This window comes from Excalfactoria chinensis, chromosome 4, assembly GCF_039878825.1.
Source record: "Excalfactoria chinensis isolate bCotChi1 chromosome 4, bCotChi1.hap2, whole genome shotgun sequence".
Classification (NCBI taxonomy): Eukaryota; Metazoa; Chordata; class Aves; order Galliformes; family Phasianidae; genus Excalfactoria; species Excalfactoria chinensis.
Genome location: NC_092828.1, coordinates 25,230,996 through 25,258,527, shown reverse-complemented (window position 1 = coordinate 25,258,527; position 27,532 = coordinate 25,230,996). Strand labels below are relative to the sequence as shown.

The window sequence follows — 27,532 nt, the reverse complement described above, 5'->3', positions numbered from 1 at the left end:
TCAGGACAAAGGACACAAGGAGAGACATAAAAGGTTGGAAGCGTAGAAGCATATTCTCATAAGTACTAAGCAATCCCTATTGTTGGATGACCAGATCGAATCATCATTTAGGTAGGTGCTATCAAAGTTCACAATCTTCAAGTCCTTTTTAAGATACATTTCATTCAGATTGCTTAGCGTTCGAGCAAAGGTATATTTAGATGCGCAACTGTATGCCTCCATACTGTAGACTTTATGGAAGTGCATATCAAAATATGGATTATCCTAAAAAAAATTGAGAACATAATTATTACATGCATTGCAGACATCAGAATGGCAATTTCTTGTGTTCTGTTTACCTGCTTTTCGGCTTACTTTTTCTCATTTTTATAGATTCCCCAAAGTATTAGCTATGGACTTTGTGTATTTCTTCTATTCCTATCAAAGAGCCTTGTAAAATTTACAGATTAACAGTTTATAATTAGCTGCCTTTCTTTGCCACTGGGAGTTTTGCCTGAGTAAAACCTTCTGAGTTTGTCCAAGGAAGACGCTGCACTCTATAGTGATTATACAATGCTGTTTTGAAGCGAACCAATTTGTCATGTTGCCTAAAACATACTTGCCTTGGACTATAACTATATGTGCTTGTCAGAATAATATTGATTGTTCTTCCTTCTCAAACTGTAATTTTGTGTGCTTTCAAGCTCCTTGGCACAATTAATACTAGCAACAGCTACATTCTATTAAATTATATGGATATGAGTAGCAATATGATGAATATTTATATCAGTGCTAATCACCGTGTAATGAGGAGTTTGAGACTTATTTGTGTTTTTCTATAACCAAAAATAAGATTTTGAACATCCATGTTGTGGAAGGCTGAGTAATTTCTGAAGGGTATTTTAGTTTAAAAAACAAAAGCAAAAACAAAATGAGAACTTCAAAGAAGTTGAAAGTTAATGAATTTATGTTGGCAAACAATAAGGTAATCTTCTGTCTGCCTCATCTGGTAAAGAGATAGAAACATCTCCAACTGCAAGATAACTTGGAGAGAACATAAAATACGATTAGCTTTTGCTATTTTCCCCTGTGGCTTAAACTGCAAAGAGTTCATGTGATTCATGGATACTCTCACCTCCACAGTCTCCTAGGTTCCTAGTTTTAGAGTAGAGAGCAATGCGCAAGGGACTGCAGACGGCTGCAGAGATCATGGCTGGTTGCCCATGCAGGAGCTGTGGAATACTTTTTTGGAAAGGGAACAGTTGTCAGAATGGAATGAGTACAACTGAAGTCTGTCATTTTCCTTGAATCAAGACTCTGAAGCTCAGAGTCAGTATAATCTGAATTCTATTTTATGTTCATTGGAAATGTGAAAGGTAAAAAAGTAATTTTCTCCTGAACTACATTCTGTATGTATGGATGCCTGTTATAACACTTTACCTACAGTAAGACCTTCTCTTCAAAGCACTCTTATAGCTTCCATAAAATAAAATTTAATTCTACTTTTGGTGTTTTGTATAAAATTGTATATTTTATTGCATCCTCATTTACCCTTCTGTAATTGAATCTGAGAGATTATGACTTTTTTAGCAGTAATATCAGTCATAGCCAGCCAAAGCTGTTTTATTCAGTCGTCCAACTGATGCAAGTAAGGAGAATTAAATTTAAATTATGTGAAAGATGATGTTTTACATACGGATACAGATTCTCTTTGTTGTACAAAGAACAAGTTCCTAAATTCAAACAGAAGGATTAGAGTCTCCAAAAACATATTTTCAAATACACCAATCTTAATTCAAATTTACATCAGGAATTGCACGTTGTGAATTTTTATTCCCAGTTACAATGAACAAATGAAGAAACATCCAGACTGTCCCTCAGATCTCAAAAGGAGAGGTGAAAATTAAAATAAACGTCTTTCCTTCTCCCCACACCCCAAGCAATATAAATGCAATATAGACCCTCTCACATGCAATAAACTCAAAAATCTATAGAGGTTTTTTGTTTTGCTTTGTTTTAAAAAAATTCATCAGGTAATATCTTCAATTGCATTTCAATACTTGGATTCCAAGTTGCAACACATTAGGAGTATATTCTGTGTATTTAATAATACATAACACTTACAGTATCTGCTTCTTTTCCATCAATCATCTCCAGATCTTTTAAAAACCACTTTTCAACTACTTCATATTTCTCTTCTCGATCTCGAAAGTGTTTCACCATACATATTTCTACTTCTTCACTTTTAGTCACTGCAAGACAAAAATAGTTATGATATGCAAGCAAATACTTCCCAAAAGTTCTAATGATAAAATACTTAAACTTCATTTAAACTAGTAATTTAAATGTAGTAGAAGTAGGCCAGTGTTCTCAGCCTATGAAACCTATCTGTCTTAAACAGATTAGGTATTTAACTTCCCCGTTAAAGGCAGTTTTATCACTGCAAAAGCCTTTGGTTTGAACTCACCAACAGTGCAATGAAGGCCCAACTCCACCACTAGAACTGTGTGGATAATCCATGTATCCTATGTACTTTGACAGCGAATCCTTTGGGGTACTAAAGTCAGAGAATTGCCAAATCACTATCAAGGCTCTTCTGAGTATGACTACTTTCTGTTCTGAGGATAAAGTTCTCTTACGGAGTCATTACTTTTTAAACAAAACTCTTACTTCCCTATCAAATCTGTAATTATGTCACTTAACGGAAGTAACGCTGAAAATCTTTCTTACAGCCTCACATTGCTCAGTGCTATCTTTGTAGAAATTACTATTTTCTGACTTAGACAGGAAATTAGAGTAAAAAGAGCACGAAGACATTCCTTGTAATAACTACCATTATTAATTGATTACATTGAGTGCTGTGTAGAAGATCAGACTTCTTTAACATGAAACAATTAGTGTGGAAAGCACTGGAGCCTGAAACATCTTCTGCACATCCAGCATAGCAGCTGCTGGGCAGAGCACTTTTCCAAGCCACCTTGTAGACTAACATAGCTAAGCGCCAACCATCACCTTTGACATCATAATGTGATGCTACAGATGAAGGACCAAGATTTTTTCTTATCTAAACTCTGCCTGGAATTTTGAAAATCCATTCTAAAACTCCAGTATCTTTATCTTATTTATGTTAAAATGTGCTTTGCTTCTGACTTGTTTATAAGATGGTTACAAAATAAAGACAAAGGGTTATGTAGTTTCTTTCCACTGTAAATTAAGAAAGAGGAAAATGTTTAAATTAACTGTAATTCTCTCAGCCACGGCTTCTCAAACAGTCTGCTGGGAAATACACATCACTAGTTGTTTGTTTGTTTTTTCCTTGGTTCTAACAGTCATATTTTCTCAGTGGTTTTTAATCAAAAGATCACTGGTGTATTACCTTCTGTGAAGAACATTTTCACTTGTGCATCTAGTAGGCTACTCATAGAAAGTTCTTTTCTCAATTTCATTTCCTCCCATTTTGTTTGCTGCCCTGTGAAGGAGTATGTTGTCTCCCCCACAGTCAAAAGAAAACAAATCTAAACCCAAAAGCCCACAGTCTTTTCATAAGTAGATGTTCTAGGCACCTCTGAGACCCATAGACTCCCATTTCTCTATCACTCACATATGAACAGAAATTGTTCAAAATAAGGACAGGGGCAGAGGTGTTTAAGAAGCTACTCTAGTAAGGGAGCACGTTTGCTTTTGTGAAACAAAGAAGGGAAATAAGGTTGGGCATATGGCACAAAAATAAGATTGTTGAGTTATCCGTGCCAAGAGTTCATTTTAATATAGATTTGAAAAGGTATAAACTTCTAAACATTTAATTACATGTAGTTTGATTGGTTGTTTTTTGTTGTATTTGATTTTGTTTCTTTTTATTTTTTACTGTTAATTAATTTGAAATACAAAGGAATACAGTGAGGATGTATTGCAGAGATAAGATTTTAGAGAGAGTACAGAATCACAGAAGATTACAGTAACTTCTGGCAGATTAATGCAACCCACTGTTCAGAATTGGAGTGCTACTCTACTTACTACTCACTTGACTATGCCTGGATATACTAAGAGAGTTTAATCTTGGATACTCTACACAAATTTTCCTTAATGTCTTCAATGAGAATCAATCAGTCAAGCTGATTAGAGGCTTTCTTTAATGGCTTGTTTTTCTCTACTTCAAGAAGAAATTTTTAGTTACAATTTTATAGATAACAAATGTTTGTTTTTTTTTTTCCCTCTTTGGAAGTTTCCTAACAGCAATCTGTTTAGTTCTACTATACAAATCTAATCATGCTTCTATCAAATTGTTTTATAACCTATGAATCAGGTTGGTATTTTTGTACATTTAGAAGCTCTATAATGCTCAGGAATCCATTTCTTAGAAGAAAACTGTTTTTACATTTCTAAAGTATGAAATCTCTTCTACTAAGACCATGTGTCTGCTGGGAACAGACCTTGCTCAGTATGCCCATTAATCTGTAAAATAGAACTATTCACCAGATGTTTACAAACATAAGGATCACAGAATAAGGTTGTCACCATCCCATACTGGCCAAAAAATTCTCAAGTGCAGAGATGATTTCTGTCTGCTCTTTATGTTTTGATCATCAAGAGGAAACAGACTGCAAGAACCACTGCCTTCAAACCAACTCCTTATATCACAGAATCAGAAAGGTTGGAAAAAACCTCCAAGATCATCCAGTCCAACTGCCCACCTATCATCAATCCCACTAAATCACATTCCTTGGTACAACATCTAAATGTTTTCTGAGCACAAGATGCATGAGTATTTTTCTCTTTTCCAACAGCTTTCCGTATTATGAAAATAATAATTAAAAATGTTATATTAAGAAACACATGCACTTGAAATCAAATTCAGAAAAAACCCAGATAATTAATTTTGTCACACGAACTAGTTTTAATCATAATTCTTGCTAATTAGTAATTCAGAAATGTATTTGTTTAAGCTATAAACACAGTCAATTGTTAGTTAAGTAACTAGGCAGTATGCAGGACTTTAAAGTATGACAAGGGATAGCTCAAAAGCACTGAAAATGACAAACCCTTCCGGCAGAACGGGTGCATTGTTATGCTTTGTTTTACGAAAAAAAAACCTTAACAAATTCCTACTAGAGTGATGCATCGCTCTTTCCAACAACCACTCCAAGCGCTGCCACGTCCCGCACATTTGCCGACAGCTGTGCGCGGAGCTTCAAGTCTCCCCGCGGGTTGTAGCGCTCGAGCTGTCAGGAAGGCGTAGGAAACAGCACCCGGGACAGCGCCAGGAGGCACAGCCGCCGCCGGGCAGCGCGGAGCCAGCCGGCACCCCGCACCCCACGCCCCGCACCCACCGCTGGCAGCCCGGTACCTGCGGCGCACAGGTAGCAGCGCTCCGCGCCCGAGTCCTCCACCTCGATGAACTCGTGCAGCCGCAGCCGCCGCGGCCCGAAGAGCCTCTTGGTCAGATCCTCCTTCACCAGCGAGGACATGGCACCCGCCCGGCAGCGAGCGGCGCGCCGCGGGCCGCCCAGGCTGCCACCGGGGGGACATCGCTGGGCGCAGCCCCGAGGGGCCCCGCTGCCGGCCCGCAGCCCTGGGAGAGCCGCGAAGCTGCGGCACGGGAGCGGCCGGGCGGCACATCTCCCCGCCCCGCCTCCTCCCGCCCACCTCCTCCCGTCGCGGGACGGCCCCTGGGCGAGCGGCGGTGCAGCTGTTTGCAGCTAGGGGGAAAATTACCGCGTGCTGCTCTTTACAAACGGCAGAAGAGTGGGCATAAAGACTCTCATCCGTGCAACAGGAGTGTTCAGAGGGAGAATGTAGTCAGGGGACACGGGTGTGTTTCCACGTGTGAGAGGCTGGATGCATCAATTGCAGCAGTTTTGGAAGTGGTAGCAGTTTTGCCACCCTGAACATACGTGGGCAGCATCTGGTGTACACTTATTTCTCTAATTTGTGGGTCCGCTATTGCCTGTTTTAGTGTTTTAACTTCTGGCTGCATGTAGAAGTTGAATGAGTGAAAAAAAGAAAATAATAATGGTTGGATTAGGTAGGATATTAGGAAGAAGTTCTTTACTAGGAGAATGGTGAGGTCCTGAAACAGGCTGCCCAGGGAGGTTGTGGATGCCCCATCCCTGGAGGTGTTCAAGGCCAGGTTCGATGGGGCCCTGGGTAACCTGATCTAGTAAATGTGGAAGTTTGGTGGCCCTGCCAGGCAGGGGGGTTGGAGCTTCATGATCTTTGAGGTCCCTTCCAACCAGGGTCATTCTGTGATTCTGTAATTCTGTAATAATAATGAGGTTTTTCCAATATTATTAGAATAGTTCAGTGCCAGAGGCATCCATGGTGCTTTACTGACATGAAGAGATATGAAAGCAGTTTGAATTGTGTAGGTGTAAAACTGGGGAGAATAACCCTGTCTTGTAGACAGTAAGTGAAATGTGTAGGCTTTTTGGTCTTATGTATTTGGAAAGATAGTTGTGAATCTTGAATCTACTGATGAATTTTCATCCCTGCTTTGGGAAAGTAAAACTACTCTAAGCTTTAGGTTTGGGATGTATGTTATCACAAAGCATAAGCGCAGACTTTGGTTCCTCACCACTGGTGTTACCAGCATCACAGTCAGAGGGGTCAGTGCAAGTACTAAGTACTAAGTAGTTCGCGTTGCATCTCTGATACTTGGTTGTTCTTGTGCAGGTTTGAAGCAGGAGATGTAGAGGTGCTAAAGTAATCTTCAGTTCTGGAAGAATTATCTATCAGTTTGCCCTTGTGAGAGGTTCAGCTGATGGCAGCAAAACTGCCTGGATGGTGAGTGACATAGCACTGGCATCCTGGATGTGACAGAGCTGAGGCAGTGGCAATGTGGAACTCTGCTCTTCCCCCTCCTGGATGTTCCTCACATTACTGGGGAGGCATTTTTGACTTAGGTTTTAATTTTTCACAGTTTGATCAAACTCTAAGTCATTTTGCCTCAGTTTTCACAGGGGCGATTTTTTGGTTTGGTGCATTATTTTATTCTTTGGGGATATTCTGCAATGTTGATATTAATCTGCTTTGGTCAGCAGTGCATGCCTGGTATCATCGTGTACCTTAGCAGCTCTGTACTGAAAGCCGTGTCTGGCCGCTGGTGGGGCAGGGCTTTGCAGCTGCTATCTGAGCAGTACTGAAGAGTGCACAGCTGCTGCTCTATCTCCTGCATTCTTGTATAGGCAGAAGTGTTTGAACAACCTTATGCTGTGATGTAACTGTTTTCTTTGTACCTCCTCTTAAATCAAATTACCTTTCAAAAAATATGATAGAGATTAAATTACTTCTGCAGTACGCTCTAGTACATTCTCAGATACTACACCAGGACACTGAGTGACCACACTGAGTATCACAAGTACCATCTCTTTACAGAGATGTTACAGTGATTATTTTAATGTCGAATATTTTGATAGGAAACAAGAAAATCTGTAATCTGGTGTTGTTCTTGATGAGAACACAGCAGGACAGCTCTGGTGAGCTGACAGTGGGATGGCCTGTAGCCATTTGGACAATGCCAATCATCATATTGTTTTCATATCTTTTGTATACTTTATAGTTTTGTTTTTTTTTTTCTCTATGATTATATCACATTGCCAAGAAACGTCTGTCCTATTTTGGAGGTGACTCACAAAACAACTTTTTTCTTCCAATCTCTCTGCTATTTTACTGACTTGGGTGGAAGCGAGGTAAGGCTCAGTAGGCTTAGGAATCCTCCCTGTGCAGCATGCACAAAGGCAGCTCTTATGTCTCCATGCCTGGTTACCAGCATGTTACAGATTTTGTAGGATGACTCTTACAGAAGGTAAAGAGCATCTGCAATGTCTGCACAATACTTCTTCCCTGCTTACACATTCTTCCATTGTTTTTGTTTCCTTTTTCTGTTTGTTCCTGTGATTTTTCTTCTGGTGTTATTTCTGTTCTCTTTCTCTTTTCTTTTTTTCCCCACTCATATTCAGAAACATAGAACTCTTAAGGACTTAGAGGATCTTTTCACCTGACTCATGCAATCCTTCATATTTCATACACAAACTGGAGTTTAGCTGAAAGCAGCTGAGTACAGCCATAAGCATGTATGAAGAAGCATACTGAAATCATGCTACCATAGGAAATCCTTCTGTTCTGCAAATTGAAGTTTTCCCATTTGACTCAAATTTAACACTACAGAAGCTGTCAGTAAGAGCTTTCACCTTAATATGCCTTCTTGGTGTCATTATTTACTGAGTAGAAAAAGTGACACTGTAATAGTCTTCTAGAAGATAAGCAGATGTTTTGATCTATGAGGTTTCTGGTCCACCTTAGCCATAATACTGTAAGTCAAAATCCTAACAATTCATAACTTAAAGCCAACAGTTGGGTCGTAACTCACCCAGCCAGCAAGGGCACACAAATGGTGGTCCAGGACCAGGCTAAGCTCCTGGCAACAAGCACCCCTGTCAGCCCTCCCTACTTGAGCTCTTCCCACATTCACACATAGAACAAATAAACCCTTTTGTTACCAACACCATAAACCAATTTAAATCCAATTTAAATCCAATTTAAATCCAGTTTAGCTTGGATTTGTTTTTAACTGTCAAAGTAGATTAATTGCAGATGCCTGTGGAAGCTGTGCACCCCATACCACAGTCTAACTGTGATCTACAAAGGCCCTCTCTAGAAAATGAAATATTCACTGGGGAACTGTATTAGACCTTTCTACCACATATTACGTGTTCCTGTTCCTTTCTGTGCCCTGCCATTTCCATGCAAGCTTACGTTTTTTCCTTAGTGTATCCAGGACATTAATAGATGTAGTAGCAGATCTTAATAGGATAAATCTCACCATTTTTAATCTTCGTTATTTCTCAGACACACTGTTCTGGGAAAAAGCAATTCAACAGCTTCAGAAGCAGTTTTTATGATGAGTCTTTATATTCCTTTGTATCTACTGATGTGCATTAGTGTATACATCTAAATGATTACCCTGGGGCTTGATCCAAAACCCATTAGGTCAGTAATAAGATTTCCTTTAATTTTGGTGGGTTTCAGAGTAGCCATTAGTTGAGCAGAGCAACAGTCACCATGTTTTCTGTTTGTAAAAATGAAAGGATTACCAATAATGTTTGCAATTGTTTTTAATGAATAAACCTAGCACTTATGATAAGCGTCTTAAGAAGCAAATTAAGACTGGGCTAAGTCAATGCAGAAAAGACCAATTTGCTACCCTTTGCTTAGGAAAAGAATCCTACCACCAGCAGTGGCAGAGGGGCTGCCCCCCACGAAAGGCAACTCAGGAGCTGAGAGTGACATTTCCTTGCTAAAAACAAGCACGTTGACCAGGTCCTGCTGATTGGAATAAGGTATGAAAAAGGTATCTGTTGCTCTGACCAAAACAGATGGTAATTTGCTGTGTTCTGCATGATGAAGCACTCCGGAGGGTATGCATTTGTTCTCACATCTTAAATTCCCAGCAAGTCCCACACCCTTATAAAGCAGTGTTCACTGGAGCATTGCTCCTTTCTTGGCAGTGTTATCAAATAAAAGGAAAGAAGGAAAATAAACATAGGTTGAAAAACCTTATTTACCATTTTATTTAGATAGGAGTTATATTGCACTTGCTTTTGTGTTCGAGGTTTCAGCCAGGTGTGGTTTACTCAGCTAGCACTCAGTTCAATGTCTAAAAGCATTCTTCACATTTTTAGGACTCTAGAATGCTTATTTAACACCTTAAATGAGATTTTAGAGTATGAAATGGAAATGTTGAAAGATATTCTACTGTGACCTGGTTGTGTAGAGGCACACTGAGGCATACTGAATATAAGTGTGTATATATATATATTCTGAATTATCATTACTTTTTCCTCTCTTGTTTTCAATGATTTACTTTCCCGAGGCTTGCTTTCCCACTGACATTTACATAGAAGGTCTGACTCCAAGCCATGTCTACTTATTCATGTTTTGACAGCCAGAAAACTTGGATCTCTGTGCAGTGAAACATAAAATTAGTTAGGTTATACAAAAAACGGTAAGAAACAAAAGAGGTTTCATGCAGGAATGTTGTTCAGTGATGCACAGCTGGAGCTACTTGTTCAGTTTTAAAATAGAAGCATTGACATACACGTGGGAAGATATCAGTTGGTTAAAGTGTACTGCTTTTCTCCTGAATTCCTTTTGTGATCCCATTAGAAGAGTGCTATACCAGCTTCAGGATATGTGCACGCTCAAGCAGAAGATGACTTGAGATTTCATCAATTCTGATAAATAGCATCAAAACTCAAACATAATTGTTTTCCCTAGTGATGTAACTATTCAATTAAATAAAAAAGAAAAAGAAAAAAGTAGTATTATTCTTTTTCCTTGGAAGGAAGGAGAAAGAGTTTCAGATTTTATTTAACTAAAGCTCTAATCTGTCAAATTCATACAGAGCACTGTAATTCATCATTCTGAAAATGCAGTCAAGACTGTTATTTGGATAAGCTATACAGCAGCAGGACAAAATACCACGAAATGCTCTCCTTTAAACCGATTTTTCATAGAATAGTAAAGAGAAGCTATTTTATGGATGAAGTTAAAAAACATGGGTTGAAAACTAAAGTTCATAAAAGAAGTGATTCTATGAAAAATTTACAGATGTTGAATAGTATGTATTTGTGAAATAAAAAAATGAGGGCCTTTAGTAAGTTAACATATTTAGTAAGAGTTGAGGTTTGTGTTCAGAAAAGCACATAACACAGTGATGAACTGGAGGCGTATTTAACTAGCAGCATAAGATCCTGGCATGATGGATTCAGCATTTTGTTATCCACATACACCCCATTCAACATCATACAGTTTTCTTTGTGAGTGTAAAATCCTCAAGGTAGCAGTGAAAAGAAAGGTAGTTAAGGAAACTTAGAATAATCTTAGGCCACTCTAGGCATGCAAATAAGTGTTAGTTTTCATACAGCTGGAAGCTTGTGAGAGCTTAGTTCAGGATTTTGACATCTGAATTAAAGACAGTAACTCTTGGTGGCATGTTTTATAAAAATAAAGAGGAAAAAGGCCCAGCAGACGGTTGTATCGACCAAGTCGCTTAGTTTCTTGATAAATACATTTGAAACAAATTAGACTGTGAAGCCAACCCAACTGCCCTTTTATGTTCTTATTTACTTGGTGTTTTTTTAACAAACACAGTTTTTCTTGAAGAGTTACCCAGAACAGCTTCAATAGATATTCTTTCAAAAGCCTTTTCGTACTTTTTAGTAATGATTTTCATCTCAACTTCTGTTGTCTCTAGTAATAAATTTCATTTGTCTTGGCACAAGAGCCATTCTCTTTCCTCACGAAAATTGAGCATTATTATTAATGTAGATAGTCAATTACTTCAGATTAATGTGGATTTATATTTAAAATCAATGCACCGATGTGATGCAAGGCACTCTTAAAACACTATAAACTTCTGCTGGATATCTAATCCATTTTTTAAAAATTCATAAAGAGCTGGGAATCTGTACAGCTACATAATTTGTATGGATATTGTATTTAGGGGATGAGCACATATTTGACAGCTGTGTGGCATAAAATACATTTTATTCTACACAGATATTTATAAATTCTTATAATGTCAGTTACTCAAAAAGGTTGATGTCAAATACACTTAGAGGAGAAATACAACACAACATAGTTGAGAGTGAATTCAATTCATCACACAAAAACTTGGTTAAGGAATGATGGACACAACTCCAAATGCTTTCAGAGGTGGCTGGCATTTTAAAAGAGTACCTTTAATCAGTTATAAGCTGTAGGTTTTCAGTCTAAGGATGATTAACAGAGATGTAATGATTCTGCAATTACAGATTACACGATCTGATCTTAAAGTTTGTGGAGCCAAAACATTTTGTGATAATTAAGGCAAGTGGCAATTCTGAATTGTTTGGTTTCATGGGAGTCCTGAGCATGGAAGAAAATACTTGGATCTGAAAGAAATCTCACAGGAAGAGTAGGTCATTTGTCTTTCTTCGGGCAGGATTAATCCTATCCAGGCCATTGGTCTGCTCTTAATTGCAGCTACAGCTTCTACATTGGTCTCATAAAGTCTTATATCTCCATACTGAATTGCAGCACTAAAAGAACTCTCAGCCACTGCTGTTTTCCTCACCCACCTGACCTCTTTAGGGTTCTCTGGCTGCACTGAGAAAAGAATAGGCATCCAGGGCAAAGTTCTGAGTTTTTTTTTTACTTGGGAGTGCAGTAACATTTATCTTAGTCTTCATTTAATTCTTACATTTCACCCCTTAATTTAAAAATTTGCATGCTAATGCTAAATTCAATAAAATAAAACTACGATGTACTTTTCTTTCTTGTCAGGATTTTGATATAAAACTAGAAATGATGGCAGAAAGATTGAAAAAGTATATCCCAACATCTTTAGGTCCTTTCCATACCTCAGTTCACAACCCAGATCACGCTAACTTCACCTGTCCCCACTTCTCACGGCAGTGAAGTATCTTGACCCTCTGAGTAATACTTTTCAGTAAGCAAATGTTACTTCACATTCATAGTTAGCATTTTCCTATTATTATGTTTCATAATTCCTTTTTCTCCCCTTCTGTGGACAGACATCACAATGTCAGGAATTATTTTTATTCCCGTTAGCATCTTGGTAAAGATCTAGATGAAGACAGAAATATCCTTCCTCCATAGACATGAAGAGCAGGACCCTGCACAAGGTTTGATGTGTTGATCTCTGCCAAAGAGCAGACGCTGCAGAAGGCATAAAACCAAATTGGTAGACTACTGCTGACCTGCTGATTTGTGAGGAGAAAATCACAAGTTCTGTCCATTGGAAGGTCTGTTGCACCTGCAGCATTTGCTGTGAGAAAATAGATGAATCTGTGGAGTCACTCTTTAAGGATAAAATTGTCTTCACCGAACATATTTTAAGCTGCTAGTAGAAAAATTGCTGTAGTAGTGGAGAAGCAAAGATTTCGAGATCTGACCATCAGGAACCATACTATCAGGTGGCTACATCCAAACTCAGAATTCTCCAGCAAAGACATTTGAACCCTTTTTCATTTGTTCTCACTAAGAGACGTCTTTAAAAAAACACTGATGCTTTCATGTAGCATCTGCAGGGCTGTTAATTTTACTGTAAGAACTTTGCTTCCATTAGAATACTTAAGTCTGTAATAATTAAAATTAGAAACAAACAAGGCCCTCTTTTCATTAAAAAGCTTGAACTTCTAATTCTGTAATTAAATGGTTACTTCAGTTCCGCAGTGTTTATTTCAAGTATGATCGAATGAATATAATTGGTAAGGATGAGTACAGAGTTCTTAGTCACATTAGTCTGAAAAACTGCCAGGCTTTCTAGCCTCTTCTCCTTGGTGTGTACATGCCTCTTTGAGGTCATATGTTAACTGATTCAGAATCATGTTTATTATTCATATAATGGCTAATGTCCCTCTGGTTTGCTGTCTAAAGCCAGTCATGCAGAATAACATGGGTAAAATTATTTTATATTGCGGACTTAATGATTACAGAACTCAAGTGTTTGCCTTTCTAATATTGGAAAATTAGAGCTTGAAAAGGTTCTGCACTTTTACACTTGCTCCTTTACACGCAGCATCACAAAACAAGCACAGGCTCATGTTGATTACACTGCCAGTGGGAAATCCAGGTGCTGTATTGTTAAGTGGCAAAGACATCTATTTCTATCACATGCAGAATATGCTGTACCTGGATTTATGGTAGTATATTTATTAAATATTACATGTGCAAAGCGACATGTGTATGAAAACTGTATATAGAAACAACTAGAGTTTTTCTGTTTAAAAAACAAAGATTGAATTGTGAAGTCCAAGTGTTGTGATCATATGAGTAACTGGCATAGAAAAATTGGTAGCAAAACTTGTATCCGCAATACAGTAATGATATAAATACGGCTTTTCTGTTACTTTACCTCTTGAGACACACAGCACTTCAAACTGGTCACATTTCAAAAAAATTTTCAGCAAAGAATGTTAAAGTATTAAAAGAATGTTAAACATATTTTCAGCCAAACAATATCTTTCATTCCAGCACACTTCTCAAAATCTGGAAAAGACAGAAATAGTCTTCATTTACATTGGTCAGAAGGTACATTTCCACAGATTTCATTTAAATTTGCTGTTTGGTCAGTCCAAGCTGCCTTTTCCTTTTCCTTTTCCTTTTCCTTTTCCTTTTCCTTTTCCTTTTCCTTTTCCTTTTCCTTTTCCTTTTCCTTTTCCTTTTCCTTTTCCTTTTCCTTTTCCTTTTCCTCTTCCTCTTCCTCTTCCTTTCCCTTTCCATTTCCCTTTCCCTTTCCCTTTCCTTTTCCCTTTCCCTTTCCCTTTCCTTTTCCTTTCCTTTCCCTTCCCCTTTCCCTCTCCCTTTCCCTTTCCCTTTTTCTTTTTCTTTTTTGGAACATTTTCTTAATCGCCTGGAAATAGCTCTCAATAAAAACAACAAACACATTTTCCCCTACATGATTGAAGTATATTGCAACGGGATAATGAAGTGTCGCTGTGTCTGCCAGATCTAAAAACATTTCAGAATCAAGTTGTTCCATTGAACTAATTAAATAATTAATTAATTCTGGAACTAATTAAACTTAGTTTCCAGAGAGCTTCTGTCTGGTGTCTGGTTCATTTTGTAGCAGAGTTGCACTCCGGACGTGTGGGAGCTATTCCCGGCTCAGACATCAGACCAAGCCTGTGTGAGTTATTGTGAATGTCCTCACCACAGGAAAAGCTGTGATTGTAATTAATGCCTTATTGGACACCAGAGAATCCACACCTCGGTTTTATTTCTTCTGGAGCAGCACTCTGATAAAGCTGAAACTATTGCTCCTACTTGTGTGGGTGCATTCTACCTTGTGTAGATTTTCAAGTGGCTACAATATTTGCCTGTGTATTTCCTCCAGGGGACCACTTTGTCTTTAGCAGCCTGTTTTCATGAATTTTGAGTTGCTCAGTGTCCACTGGGGGCAGCTGCTTTACAACGGTTTTCAGCAGTGTGAACCAAGAGACAAAAAAATTAGATATGTGGGAATAGTGATTGTGTGCACTTCCATCCTTGCATTCTGTGCAAGCGCAGATGTTGTGTTTCTTAGGCTATAATGTTTCAGATTATTATGATGGTTTAAATAATAAATGTATGCTTTAAATAATGTACACACAGCAACACGTGTGCTTCTGCTTCCTTGGTGTTTTTCATTGCTTCGCTTCAGTCCCTTCCAGCTGCTTATCCTTGAAGAATATGAATAATCTCATTGGATTAACTGTTCTCATATTTAAAATGTAGCACACACATAAATGTTCAAGCCTTTCTGAAGCTTTCTTTCCTTTTATTTTTCATTCAGGTACTCTTGTACACCTTTTCTTTTTGATATACATTAGCTGGAGTCCAAAAGTGAGCTGGGCAGTGTTCAACTCAGCCTGTTTCATTCTTGAAGAGATCTATTTTCAATACCAGTGACTATTTTACGGGTAACCTAGTTGATCTTTGCAATGTCTAGGTATTCTGCATAGTCAGAATGTACAGTACACGGTAAAACTAGCTCTGATACCAAAAAGATAGAAAAGCCAGATTAAACCAAACTGAGATTTCCCTGATCCCTCTTTCTGCGTGACATAGAGTATTAACACTAAAACAACCTAAAAGTTTAAATTGTTTTCTACACTACGCTCCTGTGTAGAATGGTCTGTAGCTGGATCCTGGCAGTCAGCATCTTAGGGATTTTCTAAGACCAAGACTATATTCAATCCATTATGTTCAGTAGCCATCACTAGACTTGTCTTCAAAGAAATTATCTAATTTCATTTTAAAATGATTAATACTTTTGTCTTCCTTACCATCCTGTGGCAGTAAGTTCTGTAATTCAGTTAGTAAGTCAGATAAAAAGAGTGTTCCCTCATGTTCATTTTAAACCTTCTGTCCAACAGTGTCTTTGGATATTCCCTAGGTTTTATATTATAAGAAATAAAAAATAGTTATTTTCTGATTCTGTTTGGAATTTTCTAGGTTTTTATTCATTATTCTCTTAATCATTTAATCTATATACTGAAAGACCCTGATCTGTTTAACCTCTTCTTACATCATTGATCAGTCTTGCCACATTGCCACATTTCTCTCGACTTTATTTTCTATTTCTACTACTCAAATGAGCACAGCAGTACAGCAAAATTCCATCTGATTGTCACTCACCACCAGGTCTAGGTTTGACCAATTTGAACAATGTTTGTTTTGTTGATGTGTTTTGCTACCTCATTATTTACTCCCTTTCCAGTTAATTTGTCCTTATTTTGGAGAGCTCAGGCAGAATGCTGATCCCCAACAGACCTGACCTAGAATTTTTCACTACAAAAAACAACCACTTACTTCTATTTCTTGCTCCCTGTCTGGATAGATCATATCACATTCTTCTTACCTTTTTCTAAATCCCTGAAATAAAAAAGCCCTGCAGAATATTTCATTATAATATATGTGTAAGAAAACAACTCCAAATAATTGCTATTGAAGTCCTAGTGAGAATCTATAGCGCTGTAAAATGACTATTGTCATCCTATTAAAAATGATTTACTATTGTGGAATTCGATGACGGTCAATCAGTAACAGTTTGTGGAAACCAATTTTCATTTAGGGATATTGAAAATACATTGCCTCAGTTAGTCTAAGATAGGAGTATAACTACCTCTGTACCAGCATTAGGAGGAAAAGAAAAAGAGGCTGTTTCAACTGGCTTTTTCTTCTTGTTGTTGACTGAACACATTTCAGACCTGAACTCTGCAGTGGTCCAAGCAGGGAGCAAATCAGCTCCTTTGCGGAGTAGATGCTTATAGTTAGAAGGTTGTAGGTGTTGTCTGTTTTTATTTATTGAAGAAGACATTCAATAAAACTGTTTTATGTGTTACTTGTACATCACAGTATTTTATAAAGAATCTGTTCTATAAATTAAAAAGCATTTCAGTATTTTTTCTGAAGCAAAGTTCATACTTAACATGTTCCCCCACGACTGCTGTAGAAGCTTTAAGTCCCCATGGGGAGAGGTGAGATGAAATCCACATAAACAATTGGGGCAATATTTGCATATTCTGTTTGTCTCTGAACAAAGATTTTGAAAAGCTTTAGTATTTACTGAATAGCTGCTTTGAGCAAAGAAGCCAGCAAGACTGGAAGCAGGTAAGTAAAATAGATTTCTGCTGATAAATAATTTATCTGATAATACTGATATTCATAACCATGGCATTTATGCAAATATAATTTAGAAGAAGTAAGAGCTTTTGCTTGTAGTGTGCAGCATTAATAATGGCTCTGACATTTCAGACTATTTCACTTGAAGCTGTCATTCCTGCATTGAGTGTAGGAGTGCTAATCTGGCTGAGACCACTTTCTCCATCTTGAGGGACCTGCACTTGGCAGTCTTTGTTGTGGTATGAAAGAAGAGCAGATGACAGTATTGAACACTGGCAGTATAAGTACTCAGGGGAAACTTGGCACTTCAGTGTATATTATCAAGCATAAATACTGCAGAACTAAAATATGTTGGTACATTGAGATAACTGTGACTACTTATATTGAAGTAGCAAAGCAGGTTGAGTGTTTGCTCCTGTTTTAATGGGAAGAACATTCTGCAGAGGGGAAACAGGAAAAGCAAGGATAAAATGATATAATTAAGCATGTATGGAAACAGTTCTTTGATTCCAGGGCAATGAACATTCAAGATGGAAGATTTATTTTAGAATACATGAGGGTTTTTTAGAGTTTCAAATTAATTCGAGGACAATCTCCACAGGGTTGCTGAGTATTTTATCCTGGTTGGGCAGGGCAAGAAAGACATGCTGAAACAAGATATTTTTCTTCACTATTTAGTGTTTTAATATCTTTATTTAAAAGAAATAGCCTTAGAATCATAGAATCATGTAACTTCTTGAGTTGGAAGAGTCCCATAATGATCGAGTCCAACTCCTGATCTTCCTATATGGTGATGAGCAAAGAAATCTAGATTTTATTTTTTAGTGGGTACAAAGCAAACAGGCATTTTAGAATTACAAATTTCTGTTTAGTTACACAAACAAGATAAACTTTTTCCATAAGCATAAGCTTGTTCTATACCATTAGCAAATACAGATGCTTCTTTTAAGAGCTTGTAGCAATGACTGTCTCACTCATACAAAAAATGAATGACAAACTAAATATCAGTTACATTATGCACCAAGTTAAGAGATTTGCAAGCCATTTTTCATTGAATTGTACACTGAATTGCCCATATAATTACTGTTTTACCAAGCCTTTCTTAAGCTTGCAAATGTGTCCACTCTAAGGCTCACAGTGATGTGGGAATTTCCAGCTCAACTCCCAGAGTGTTAGTGGTAGGTTGCTCTTAGGGACCATTTAGATTTTTGGACACATGAACACTCTACTGACCACTTTACTATCAAAAAAGTGGTCTGGATGAGGTGTGGGCATAGCAGCAGGTGATACTCTCCTTTTGCTTCACCCACTAGGGACCTGAATCAGGGATGGTCAAAGATGAACAAACTCAATGGTGGGCTTAGAGTGATAGGACACATAGGGGGTAGTATGCTTTCTGTGGACGGAAGGTGAAGGAACACATAGCAAGTGAGATTTTAAAGCAAATTTACTTCCTTATGCAGTGGTTGATCTAACAAGGGGGAAAAAAGGGTGCTGAATGACTGACTCTTACTCAGTCCAACTGACTCTTACTCAGTGGAAGTGAAATGTCAGTGAGTGCCTGAAGGCATGGTTTAACTTCAGTGTCCTCACAGTGTGCCTTGAGGTGGCTTTTGTGTGTTCTGCCCTCTTCCACAAGACCTTGCACTCTGTTTATTATAAACCAGTATGTAAATATATAAGTGACTGTGTTATAGCAGGCAATCTAAAATCTAGTTTGTATGGCAATTGCACTACAATTTGACATGGAAGTCTTTTGGGAAGTAAGGGAAAAAAATTTATTTGTATTCTTATATATATATATATTACAAATAAGGAACAAGTCTTACTGCCTATTCTATGATTCTTTCTCTGTTTCTAAATCACTTAGTGTTCAACCGAAGGATGAGTCCCTGAGGACAGAAGTCCCTCTAAGTAAATTTCTGATGCTGTTTACCAACCATATTTTTGTTCTAATGAAAGCTGTAGTTTTTATATCATGACGTGCCAGGTACCAGAGATAATCGATTATGTTCTCTGTAGGGAACTTTGAAGTAAGAAACCTGATTCATCTCTATTGACAATGGAGAAATGGGGGAACTTACTGACCCTATTAGAACATTGCAGAGTATCTGTAGGACACTTTGTGGTATTCAGTGATAGCCCAGAAGTACATTTGGTTATTGGTGTGTTTAATGACATGCACAGGAAGGCAAGGAGAGACTTCACAGAATTATTTAATGGAATCAAATAGTGGTTCTAGATGGGTATAAAAGGTTAAGTATTTTGAATTGGACTCTTCTGTCAATACTAAGCAAATAAAAGTCAATGTATAATATATGCAAAGATAAATCATGCTCCAAGTAATGGCCAAGCTACATTACAATAGTGCATCTCAATTTATAAATGTCAAATGAAATATTCTGCATGTTTTAGCAGCGTGTTCATGATTTTCATGGTTTTGTGGATATATATATATATAATATATATATATATTTTAAGAAAACTTCTACTCAAAACACAGAAATGTAATTTCTTGTTCTTGCAAAAACCATGAAAGTAGTAACTGTGCTATGATAATCTCCTGCCCTGCAGAGTACTCTGCAGACAAAAACAATGAGTGTTGCTCCATATGTAAATACTTTAGGCAGGAGTGGAGGAGAGGAAACAAAATTGATCCACTGACTTTCTTCACTGAGGAGGCTATTCCACTGCTAGTGAAGGCAGTGAATGAAATGGTGCTGATGTGAGTTATGTCTGCCATTTCCTAGACAGTTTTATTACTCGGTCTTATCAAAAGATTTGTTCTGAGTTTCAGTGGGTATTCATATGTGCGAAGAGTTAGTACTGTATATAGAGACTTCATGTTTTATATGCTGGGAGACTACAGTATCCCCAGCAAGTAATAGTATAGCCACTCAATGTATGTTGCTTCTGTTTTCACTTTTCAGCTTATTCAGCAGTTGTTCACGCTTTTGAGCGCTGTTAGATCTTGTATGTGTATGGGAAGGTAAGAAACGAATGAATGCAGAAACAAAAGAATAAGCTCCATCCAGGCAGAGAAAAAGCTTGAGGAAAACCCAGAAGAGATCATGGGAAGTCTGTAAAGACCTTGAGGCACAAAGCATGTAAACTGTCTTTTTCCTTCCCTCTCCCATTATTAAAAAAATTGAATTTGAATTTCAGATAATATCATACTTACTGAACCAGAAGAAACTCTTCAGTGCTTTACTCTGAGATAATCAAAGTTGTTACATTAATTTCTGATTTTGAAGGGCTGTTTGAGACAGAGCTTCTCAATGGAGCAGAGGATGAAGTATCATCCCATTTAACCATGTAATAAGAATGACTAGGAGAGAGCATCCTGTCTTCTGAGATAAAGGATCATACTGTCATGGATCAAATCCCTTAGTATTAGCTACTTAAAAGGTGGGTAGCATCTCTGGTTCTTTGGTTGGGGTGTCAAAATCTTTATGCAAACATCCATGGATAGTAGCATCTAATACCTTGGAAAACTGGGTAGTGTGAATGAGATAATAATGTGGAAGACAAGAGTATTCTCCCAGCTTTCTTTTTAGGTGAAGAGGATAGGCTTCTGCTCTCATACTGTGCACCACTATTAACACTGAAATAGCCTAAAGGCTCATTGTGTCTACAATCTTTCACCCATCTTACAATATTGTAGCTCCCAGGAGGAAGCTACCTTGAGTTTGAGAGCCACATATTAGCTCAAAAGCCAATATATTGTTCTATGTGGAAATCAGTTTCCTCAAAGGACAAAATACATCTTTATATTTGGAAGAAGTGTCTCAATAACTAACTAAAAGATATGTCTTCACACTATAATGAGAAGCTAATAAATCTTCTCAACCCCTTCCTTTATCTCATTCCATTATCTCATTCTCTGTTTAAAAGACATCTGTGTGCTAAGAGACCCATTCTGGGACAGCGATCATCCTCCAGAACCCTGAAGCTTATCTTCTGTCTTCTCTGTAGCTCCCACAGTGCTGACAAACACGTACTTTCCCAATACCATTTTCTGTTATATTTTCAAGATGTTTAATATGTCCATAGCATATTTTGACTGTGGAAATGCCCTCCAAAACAGAGAGTGATATCTTCTTCTCACATGGTAAATGTCCATCTACCTTTTTATGTATTATTAACATCCTAGATTCAGCAGTGCTTGTGGTTTGTTTCATAAAGAAGGAGATAGGCATTTAAACTTCATGAGAGTTTGTCTATTTACAGTAAAAAAAAAAAAGTAATGGAATACAGAAAAAAAACATCTAATATCTTCTCAGCTCTTGGGGTTTAGAGGATCTTGTAAGTGCTTTCTTTTCTCACCTCTCGCATGAATAAACATCAGAAATGAATGCCACAGGCAATATATTAGCAGTGGGAGTTAGAATCGAAAGAAAGATTCCAAGATCCCAAAGCAATGTCATTTACTGTAAGTTCTCCAGTTTGAAGTATTTAACTACATAATCATCAGCATTTCCAGTAACAGTAGATAGACATCGCAATGGTCAAATTTGTGTTCATTTATACCGAGGCTTTGTGAAACAAAATTATACAAAGTTTGATATCCTACCATCATTATATAGTTGCTCTTTTTCACATAATATAATAGATTAATCTGTGCATAGTTATGTTACATTTTTCATTACCAAGGCTGACTGAAAATGTCCATTTGAGAAAATGCTATGTGCACCATTATTCTGGATAAAATGATTCTATATGGTTTGTAAATTAATGCTAAGGAACAGTTGGGGGACTGATTTTTTCATGTCTGTGGTCTTTATTTTCTCTATCATAAATTTTCTTCACAAATTTATTAGTGGCACGATTGAGAAGAATTGCCTTGGGCTGCATCTATTCAATGACACAGCTTTGCTTCATACTCACTTACATGCCGGGCAGCATTTTGTCAAACTCCTCTTCTGCTGCCATCCGTCACATGGCAACAGAATGGAATGGGATACTAATGGGAAGGTTCCACCTCTACTGCCATACCACCAACATCTGCATCTAATGTTGTGGGCCAATGTAATAAAATAGGAGGCATTGCTTTTGGTGCTGCCTTCATAAAATATGCAATGTAATTAATGTACATAAGTAACAAAACTTTTATGTATGTATGTATGTATGTATGTATTTATTTATTTATTTTAAAATTAAAGCAAAACAAAAAAGAAGGCAACAAAACCATAAAACCAGTGGGATATGTGACCTTGTTGTGGTGAAACTGGTGCACCAAGCAGATTTGATGGCAGTGGTAACAACTCTCAGCTCTCAAGGCACTCATCAGAGATTTTTTTTGAAGAAATTTTCCTCCTTCTGTGCTTCATCCTTGAGAACAGTTGTTCACAAATGTACATACTGCCAAGAAACAGTAATGTGAAGGAGGCACGACTGTGAAGAGAGGCGTACTTCTCTCTGGTAAAAGAGGCCTTATAGAAGTTTGGTAAGGAGGCATGGTCAGATATTTAATTGCAAGTCTACACATTCCATTTGAAAACGTGCAGGCAATGTATTTATGTCAACTGAAAATATAGTCGCTAGTAAAAAAAAATCTGATGATATTTTTGGCACTCTTGAAACTTGTTCTCAAGTTCCATTCTTTGCTGTTCATTGGGCTGTGTTTAGGAAATGTATCAAAATGCACATGCATCACTCAATTTAGCACCGCACTGCACCTACCTCATGCCCTAGTTTTACCCCAGGCTGTGTCAATGGCTGCTGCTGAGCAATGGGGGCGCACTCAGGGCTGGGCTGGGCTGGTTGGGGGGAAAAGCTGCTGCCATGATGGCCTGGGGCAAAGGGTGGCTGCAGGGCGGGTGGGTCTGGGCAGTGTGAGGGCTGGGGGAAGCGGGTGGGAAATGCCTGAGTTAGTACCTAAAATGAATGTGAGGGGTACAAAAATGTCTTTCTTACATAGCCAGTCTTCTGACAATAGCCACGCTTTAAGCAGTTCCCCATTTGCTGGAAGTGCTACAATAATGCACTTTCATTAAGTGGCTTTGAGCTACACAGCGAATTGCTACATTCGCCTTTGTTAAAATTAACTCTGATGCAATTCTTTCTGTTACCAGAAGAAGTGGGTTATTAAATTACCATAGGAGCCCCTTTGGTTATATGCTCTGCTGCCTGCTTGTGGTAAAGGAATTCCTTCCCCCTGTGCTTCTTTCTGGGACTGACTCTGAGAGGGAAGGATGTGCTGGGAACTTTTCAGCCATCATTTGTTTCAGTGGAAACTGAGGATTCAGTGCTTACAGAGCTGGAGAGTGTTTCTCCAAGTATCACATGATTCAGCTTTGTAACTTTGCAGAAAAGGATTTAAATGGCATTTAAAAATCCAAACCCTTATATGCACGCTCCAAAAAAAACCCACCTGTATTAACTGTAGTGAGGAACAGAATAATGGCAAACAATATCCTACAGCATATAGCCAGTAGGATAATGGCCACTGGGAAGTCTTGCTCTGGAGATGTGTAGTATGTGGGTGGCCTATAAAATCTAGGACAACAGCAGTAGTGTGTGAGCTGAACTGGACACTAACAAACCTTGAAGGTGGCAAGTTTCAGAGGTGAGAGCTGTGTTATAGATCCCCTAATCTGAAACATGTCTAGATTTCAACATTTAGCTTGGATTGAGTAACATAATAAAGCTGTAACTATTTAAATTGCATTTTTTTACCCATAATTTCTTTTTTTCTTTTTTATTTATTACTGCTGTTGATTTAATGTTGTGTTTTCAGCACTCCTGGCTGAAAGATCTGCTGTGGAACCGCGGTCTACCATCTTCAGCCTGGTGACTTCTATAGGCGCCAAATAGGAGACTCTTCTGTAGTTCTTGGGCTGCTCTCACTTTGTTCTACCCAGTGAACTGAAGCTAGCGAATTAGATATCTAGCTCAAAATACTTAAGATTATGTACTTTGCTCTGAAATCTTACATTTCATGATGAGTTTGAAAACAGGATGCCAGAGAGCATTTTCTTTCTTACAAAGTAGGAACCTTCAATACCATGTTTTTAGAGAGTAATTTGTTTAATCCCAGGAGACAGTTGCAATAATCTAAGGTCATCTAAGTGAAAAAAGTCAGAGCAGTGCCACCTGGGTCAGGACAAACATTTAAAGAAGCAGCGTGTTAATACTTAAAGGATTTATTCATGCATTTTTTATAACTTCTTGCTTTTGTAGTTGAATGTAATGAATGGATCTCCAAGAGGTTGAGTCATCATGCCCGTAGCTGGTGCCAGTTTCCAGGCATTAACTTTAATTATTGATGCTTTCCCTAATAGACCTGATGGCACATATTTAAAGTAAAGGTTCTGTCTTACTAAAGGCATGCCTTGCTGCCAGGCACGCAGGCTGTCAAGGCAGAGGTAGAGAAGGAGTTCCCACATGCTTTTTCTTTGTTTCCCAGTTTTTGTTCTTTAATTACTCTGCCCGGTGCTTTTACCTGCAGGCTGTGTTTTATTTGAATCAGTTTATAACTGGAAAAGCAAGCTAAGTGTGAGGGGTTTGATGGGTCTTTTGCTCCAGCACTTCAGAAGGCAGCATGATCCTTCACTTTTTGCATCATTAGGCTGTTGAACAACAATATCCAGACTGACATGTGTGTCCTAGGTATTTTCAAGGCACTGTTTTTGTGCTTCATAGTGCCTCACATTTGTAATCTTGGGGATTTTCTTCACAGTACCATTTTGGGCAGGTAGCTGGGTATTCCTCTCATTCGGCGGAACAAAGGGGCAGTGGAAGATGCAATGAGTTAGATGTCAGCTTCAGAGCTAAAATGTGAGTTAAAGAATTGTTGACACAAGTTGAGACAGAAAATGCACATTAACTTATAATTTCACTCTAAACAATGCAAACTCATTTATAACTCCTCAATTCTGCACCTGTGCAGGTGAAGAGGTAGGAGAGAAATGGTGCAGCTTTCTCTCTGAATCTCAGTAAAAAACTGACCTGATAACAAAAGGCTTAATGAGAGACATATAACAAAAAGGAGACTATAGAACATGAGCAAGTCATGTCCAGTTGTTGGCTACCTCACATCTGTGCAACATCAGGTGGACACCAGATGGATTTTCCCACAACTTAGTACACAGATTCCCTCTGTGGTGTGAGATTCTTCCTGCTTGGTCATTCAAACTGTTGTGAGATTGTCTTACAAGATAACAGCTCTCCGAAGATGCTGATCACATGACAACTTATTTCTGGTCTTACAGACCAAGGCAAAGCCATGAGGTTGAAGCAATTGCTGGTACCATGAGAGAGCTGTGTGAAGGCCATGAGCTGTCTGGGGTTTTCCTGCAACCCAGGGATATGTGCTGCACAGCACAGCCTGAGTGCAGCAAGTCAGCTATCAACTCAGGTTAGTGCTATATGGATCACTAACACTCACGTACAGTGGTCTCCTAGCAAGGATCAGTGCCCCTCCTGTCTGGAAAAGATAGTTTTCCAACTCCTGAGTGAGTGACCACACGCAGACTTTCACCAGCAGGATTCAACCACATGTTCTGGTTATACCATCCTTACACACAAAATCTAAATCATACATGTAAGCCCTTTCCCTTACTTGGGTGCCTTTTCATAAAAGCTGTGAGCAGAAATGTAATTAGAGATATATTTTATTGTATCAGTCAGTGCTTAATACAATTTTGTGCCAAAGGTAAAAGCATATAAAGAATAGTGATTACGAATGAAATAAGGCAGAAAATTAGAAAAACAAGCTGAAAAGGGATTGGACGTCCAGGAACTTCAATTTGAATCCTGCCACTGTGTGGTCATCCTTAACACACTTTTAAGCCCAGTATTTCTGTTTCACTTTCTGTAAAAGGAAGTAATTGATGTTCATCCTTGGGAAAATTGATTTCTTACAAGCCTTTCCTAGGTACATCTAGCTTGTGGATAGTGGCTACACAGTGCTTGGTCTCTATGGTATCATGTAGCCCAGAACACGAGATATACCGAGAAGTACAGCAGCTTTGTCCCTGCTGGTACATGCAGAGACATTTGAACAGAGAAGGGTTTGGGTTTGTGGTGTGGATTGGTGCATAGCAGTTTCTCAGCCTTCCTCATCATCATTCTCATTCCAGCAGAGATATTGACTTCTCACAGTTTCAGTCATTTTAATGTAACAGTGGTACATTTCTCATGTCTTGGAAAGTATTTGAGTCTTTAAAGATGTTTTTTTTTGTTTGTTTGTTTTTGTTCTGGTTTTCTTTTTTAATATGCTAAACAATAGAAGATAGAAAATTAGCTTAAAGGAGATATGCAATGATTTCTCATGCTGTATTGCCTACTATATGCATTAAGTATTTACTACTATTTGAGCACTGACTGCTGCGTAAGAAACAAATACTGACCTGATGTCTAAATCATCTCATGTGGCAAAATAAGACATTACAGAAATGTGTAGATATGTACAAGTATGATCTGGAAAAAATTCCAAGAAGTATTATTTTATCTGAAGAAATTATAAAGATTGTGGATGGATTCTATGAGTCAGTAACTATTTCTTGATAATCTTCTTTTTCCTGAATCTGCCTTCTCTTTTTGGTTTGGTTTGACTGACTTTCTTTCAGCCTTGTTGAAGTTCAAAATATGTTTAAGGGATTTTGGCTACCTGAGACAGAAATGTGGCAGATGAGGAGGGTAAACCATGTCTGTCCATAATGTTTAACGTACCATTACCACATTTGCTGTTAATTTTTAGTTATTGATGTACACATGTAGCTGGAACTCCAGTGTGATGTGGACTTACATTTTAAGGCAATTCTGTCCTCCTTGGCTGAGAGAAATGGAAATGCTGGGCACTGTTTTTATAAATGTGAGGTTCTGAAACCCATTTTTAGATTTTTTTTCTATTATATTATTTTTCTCAAAGGTTTACCTTTTTCTTTAATAAGTCTGACATGAGTCAGGTACTTTTCACAGTAGGTTATGACTGAACTTGTTTATTTAGTATTACTTTTTAAAGGCAAAGGACTAGGTCAAATTGTAGTATTTTTTTTTTCATGTGTATAATGACATAAAAATGCACATTCTGTATTAGATGCAGGATTTTTTGTAGAAGAACCTTTATAATATCATTCTTGGGATTTGCCATTCTGAATATAAGTGTTGAAGGAGACTTGGAGAGATATGCCATGTGGAATTGCTACTGTTAGTGATCCATGTAATCCTGTCCAAATTTCTCCTGTTTACAAGTGTGTTACCAGCATATATGATTGGCCACTACAGTAAAAGAGAATAAGAAATCCTTTTACAAATATATCAATGCTAAGAGGAGAACCAAGGAAAATGTCCACCCTTTACTTGATGCAGAGGGCAATGTGACCACTGAGGATAAGGAGAAGGCTGAGGTCCTCAATGCCTTTAATGGGCAGACCAGTTATCC

General features: G+C 38.0%; 1 protein-coding gene across 1 annotated transcript; it reads right to left on the bottom strand.

Moving 5' to 3' along the window:
* On the bottom strand, positions 1–5,559 carry EXOC1L (exocyst complex component 1 like). The gene is made up of 3 exons (XM_072336563.1): positions 5,324–5,559; positions 2,104–2,231; positions 1–264 (listed from the first exon to the last, which is right to left on the bottom strand). The coding sequence occupies exons 1-3, from the start codon at positions 5,442–5,444 to the stop codon at positions 1–3; spliced, it is 513 nt and encodes a 170-aa protein (XP_072192664.1). The 5' UTR covers positions 5,445–5,559.
* Between the last annotated feature and the right edge of the window lie 21,973 nt (positions 5,560–27,532).

Bases quoted from the DNA above. Each gene is read 5' to 3' on its own strand.
- EXOC1L (XM_072336563.1), bottom strand. From the start codon at position 5,444: ATGTCCTCGCTGGTGAAGGAGGATCTGACCAAGAGGCTCTTCGGGCCG. The intron at 2,232-5,323 runs GTACCGGGCTGC...TTTGTCTTGCAG, and splicing joins CTGCTACCTGTGCGCCGCAG to TGACTAAAAGTGAAGAAGTA. The intron at 265-2,103 runs GTAAGTGTTATG...AATTTTTTTTAG, and splicing joins ATGGAAAAGAAGCAGATACT to GATAATCCATATTTTGATAT.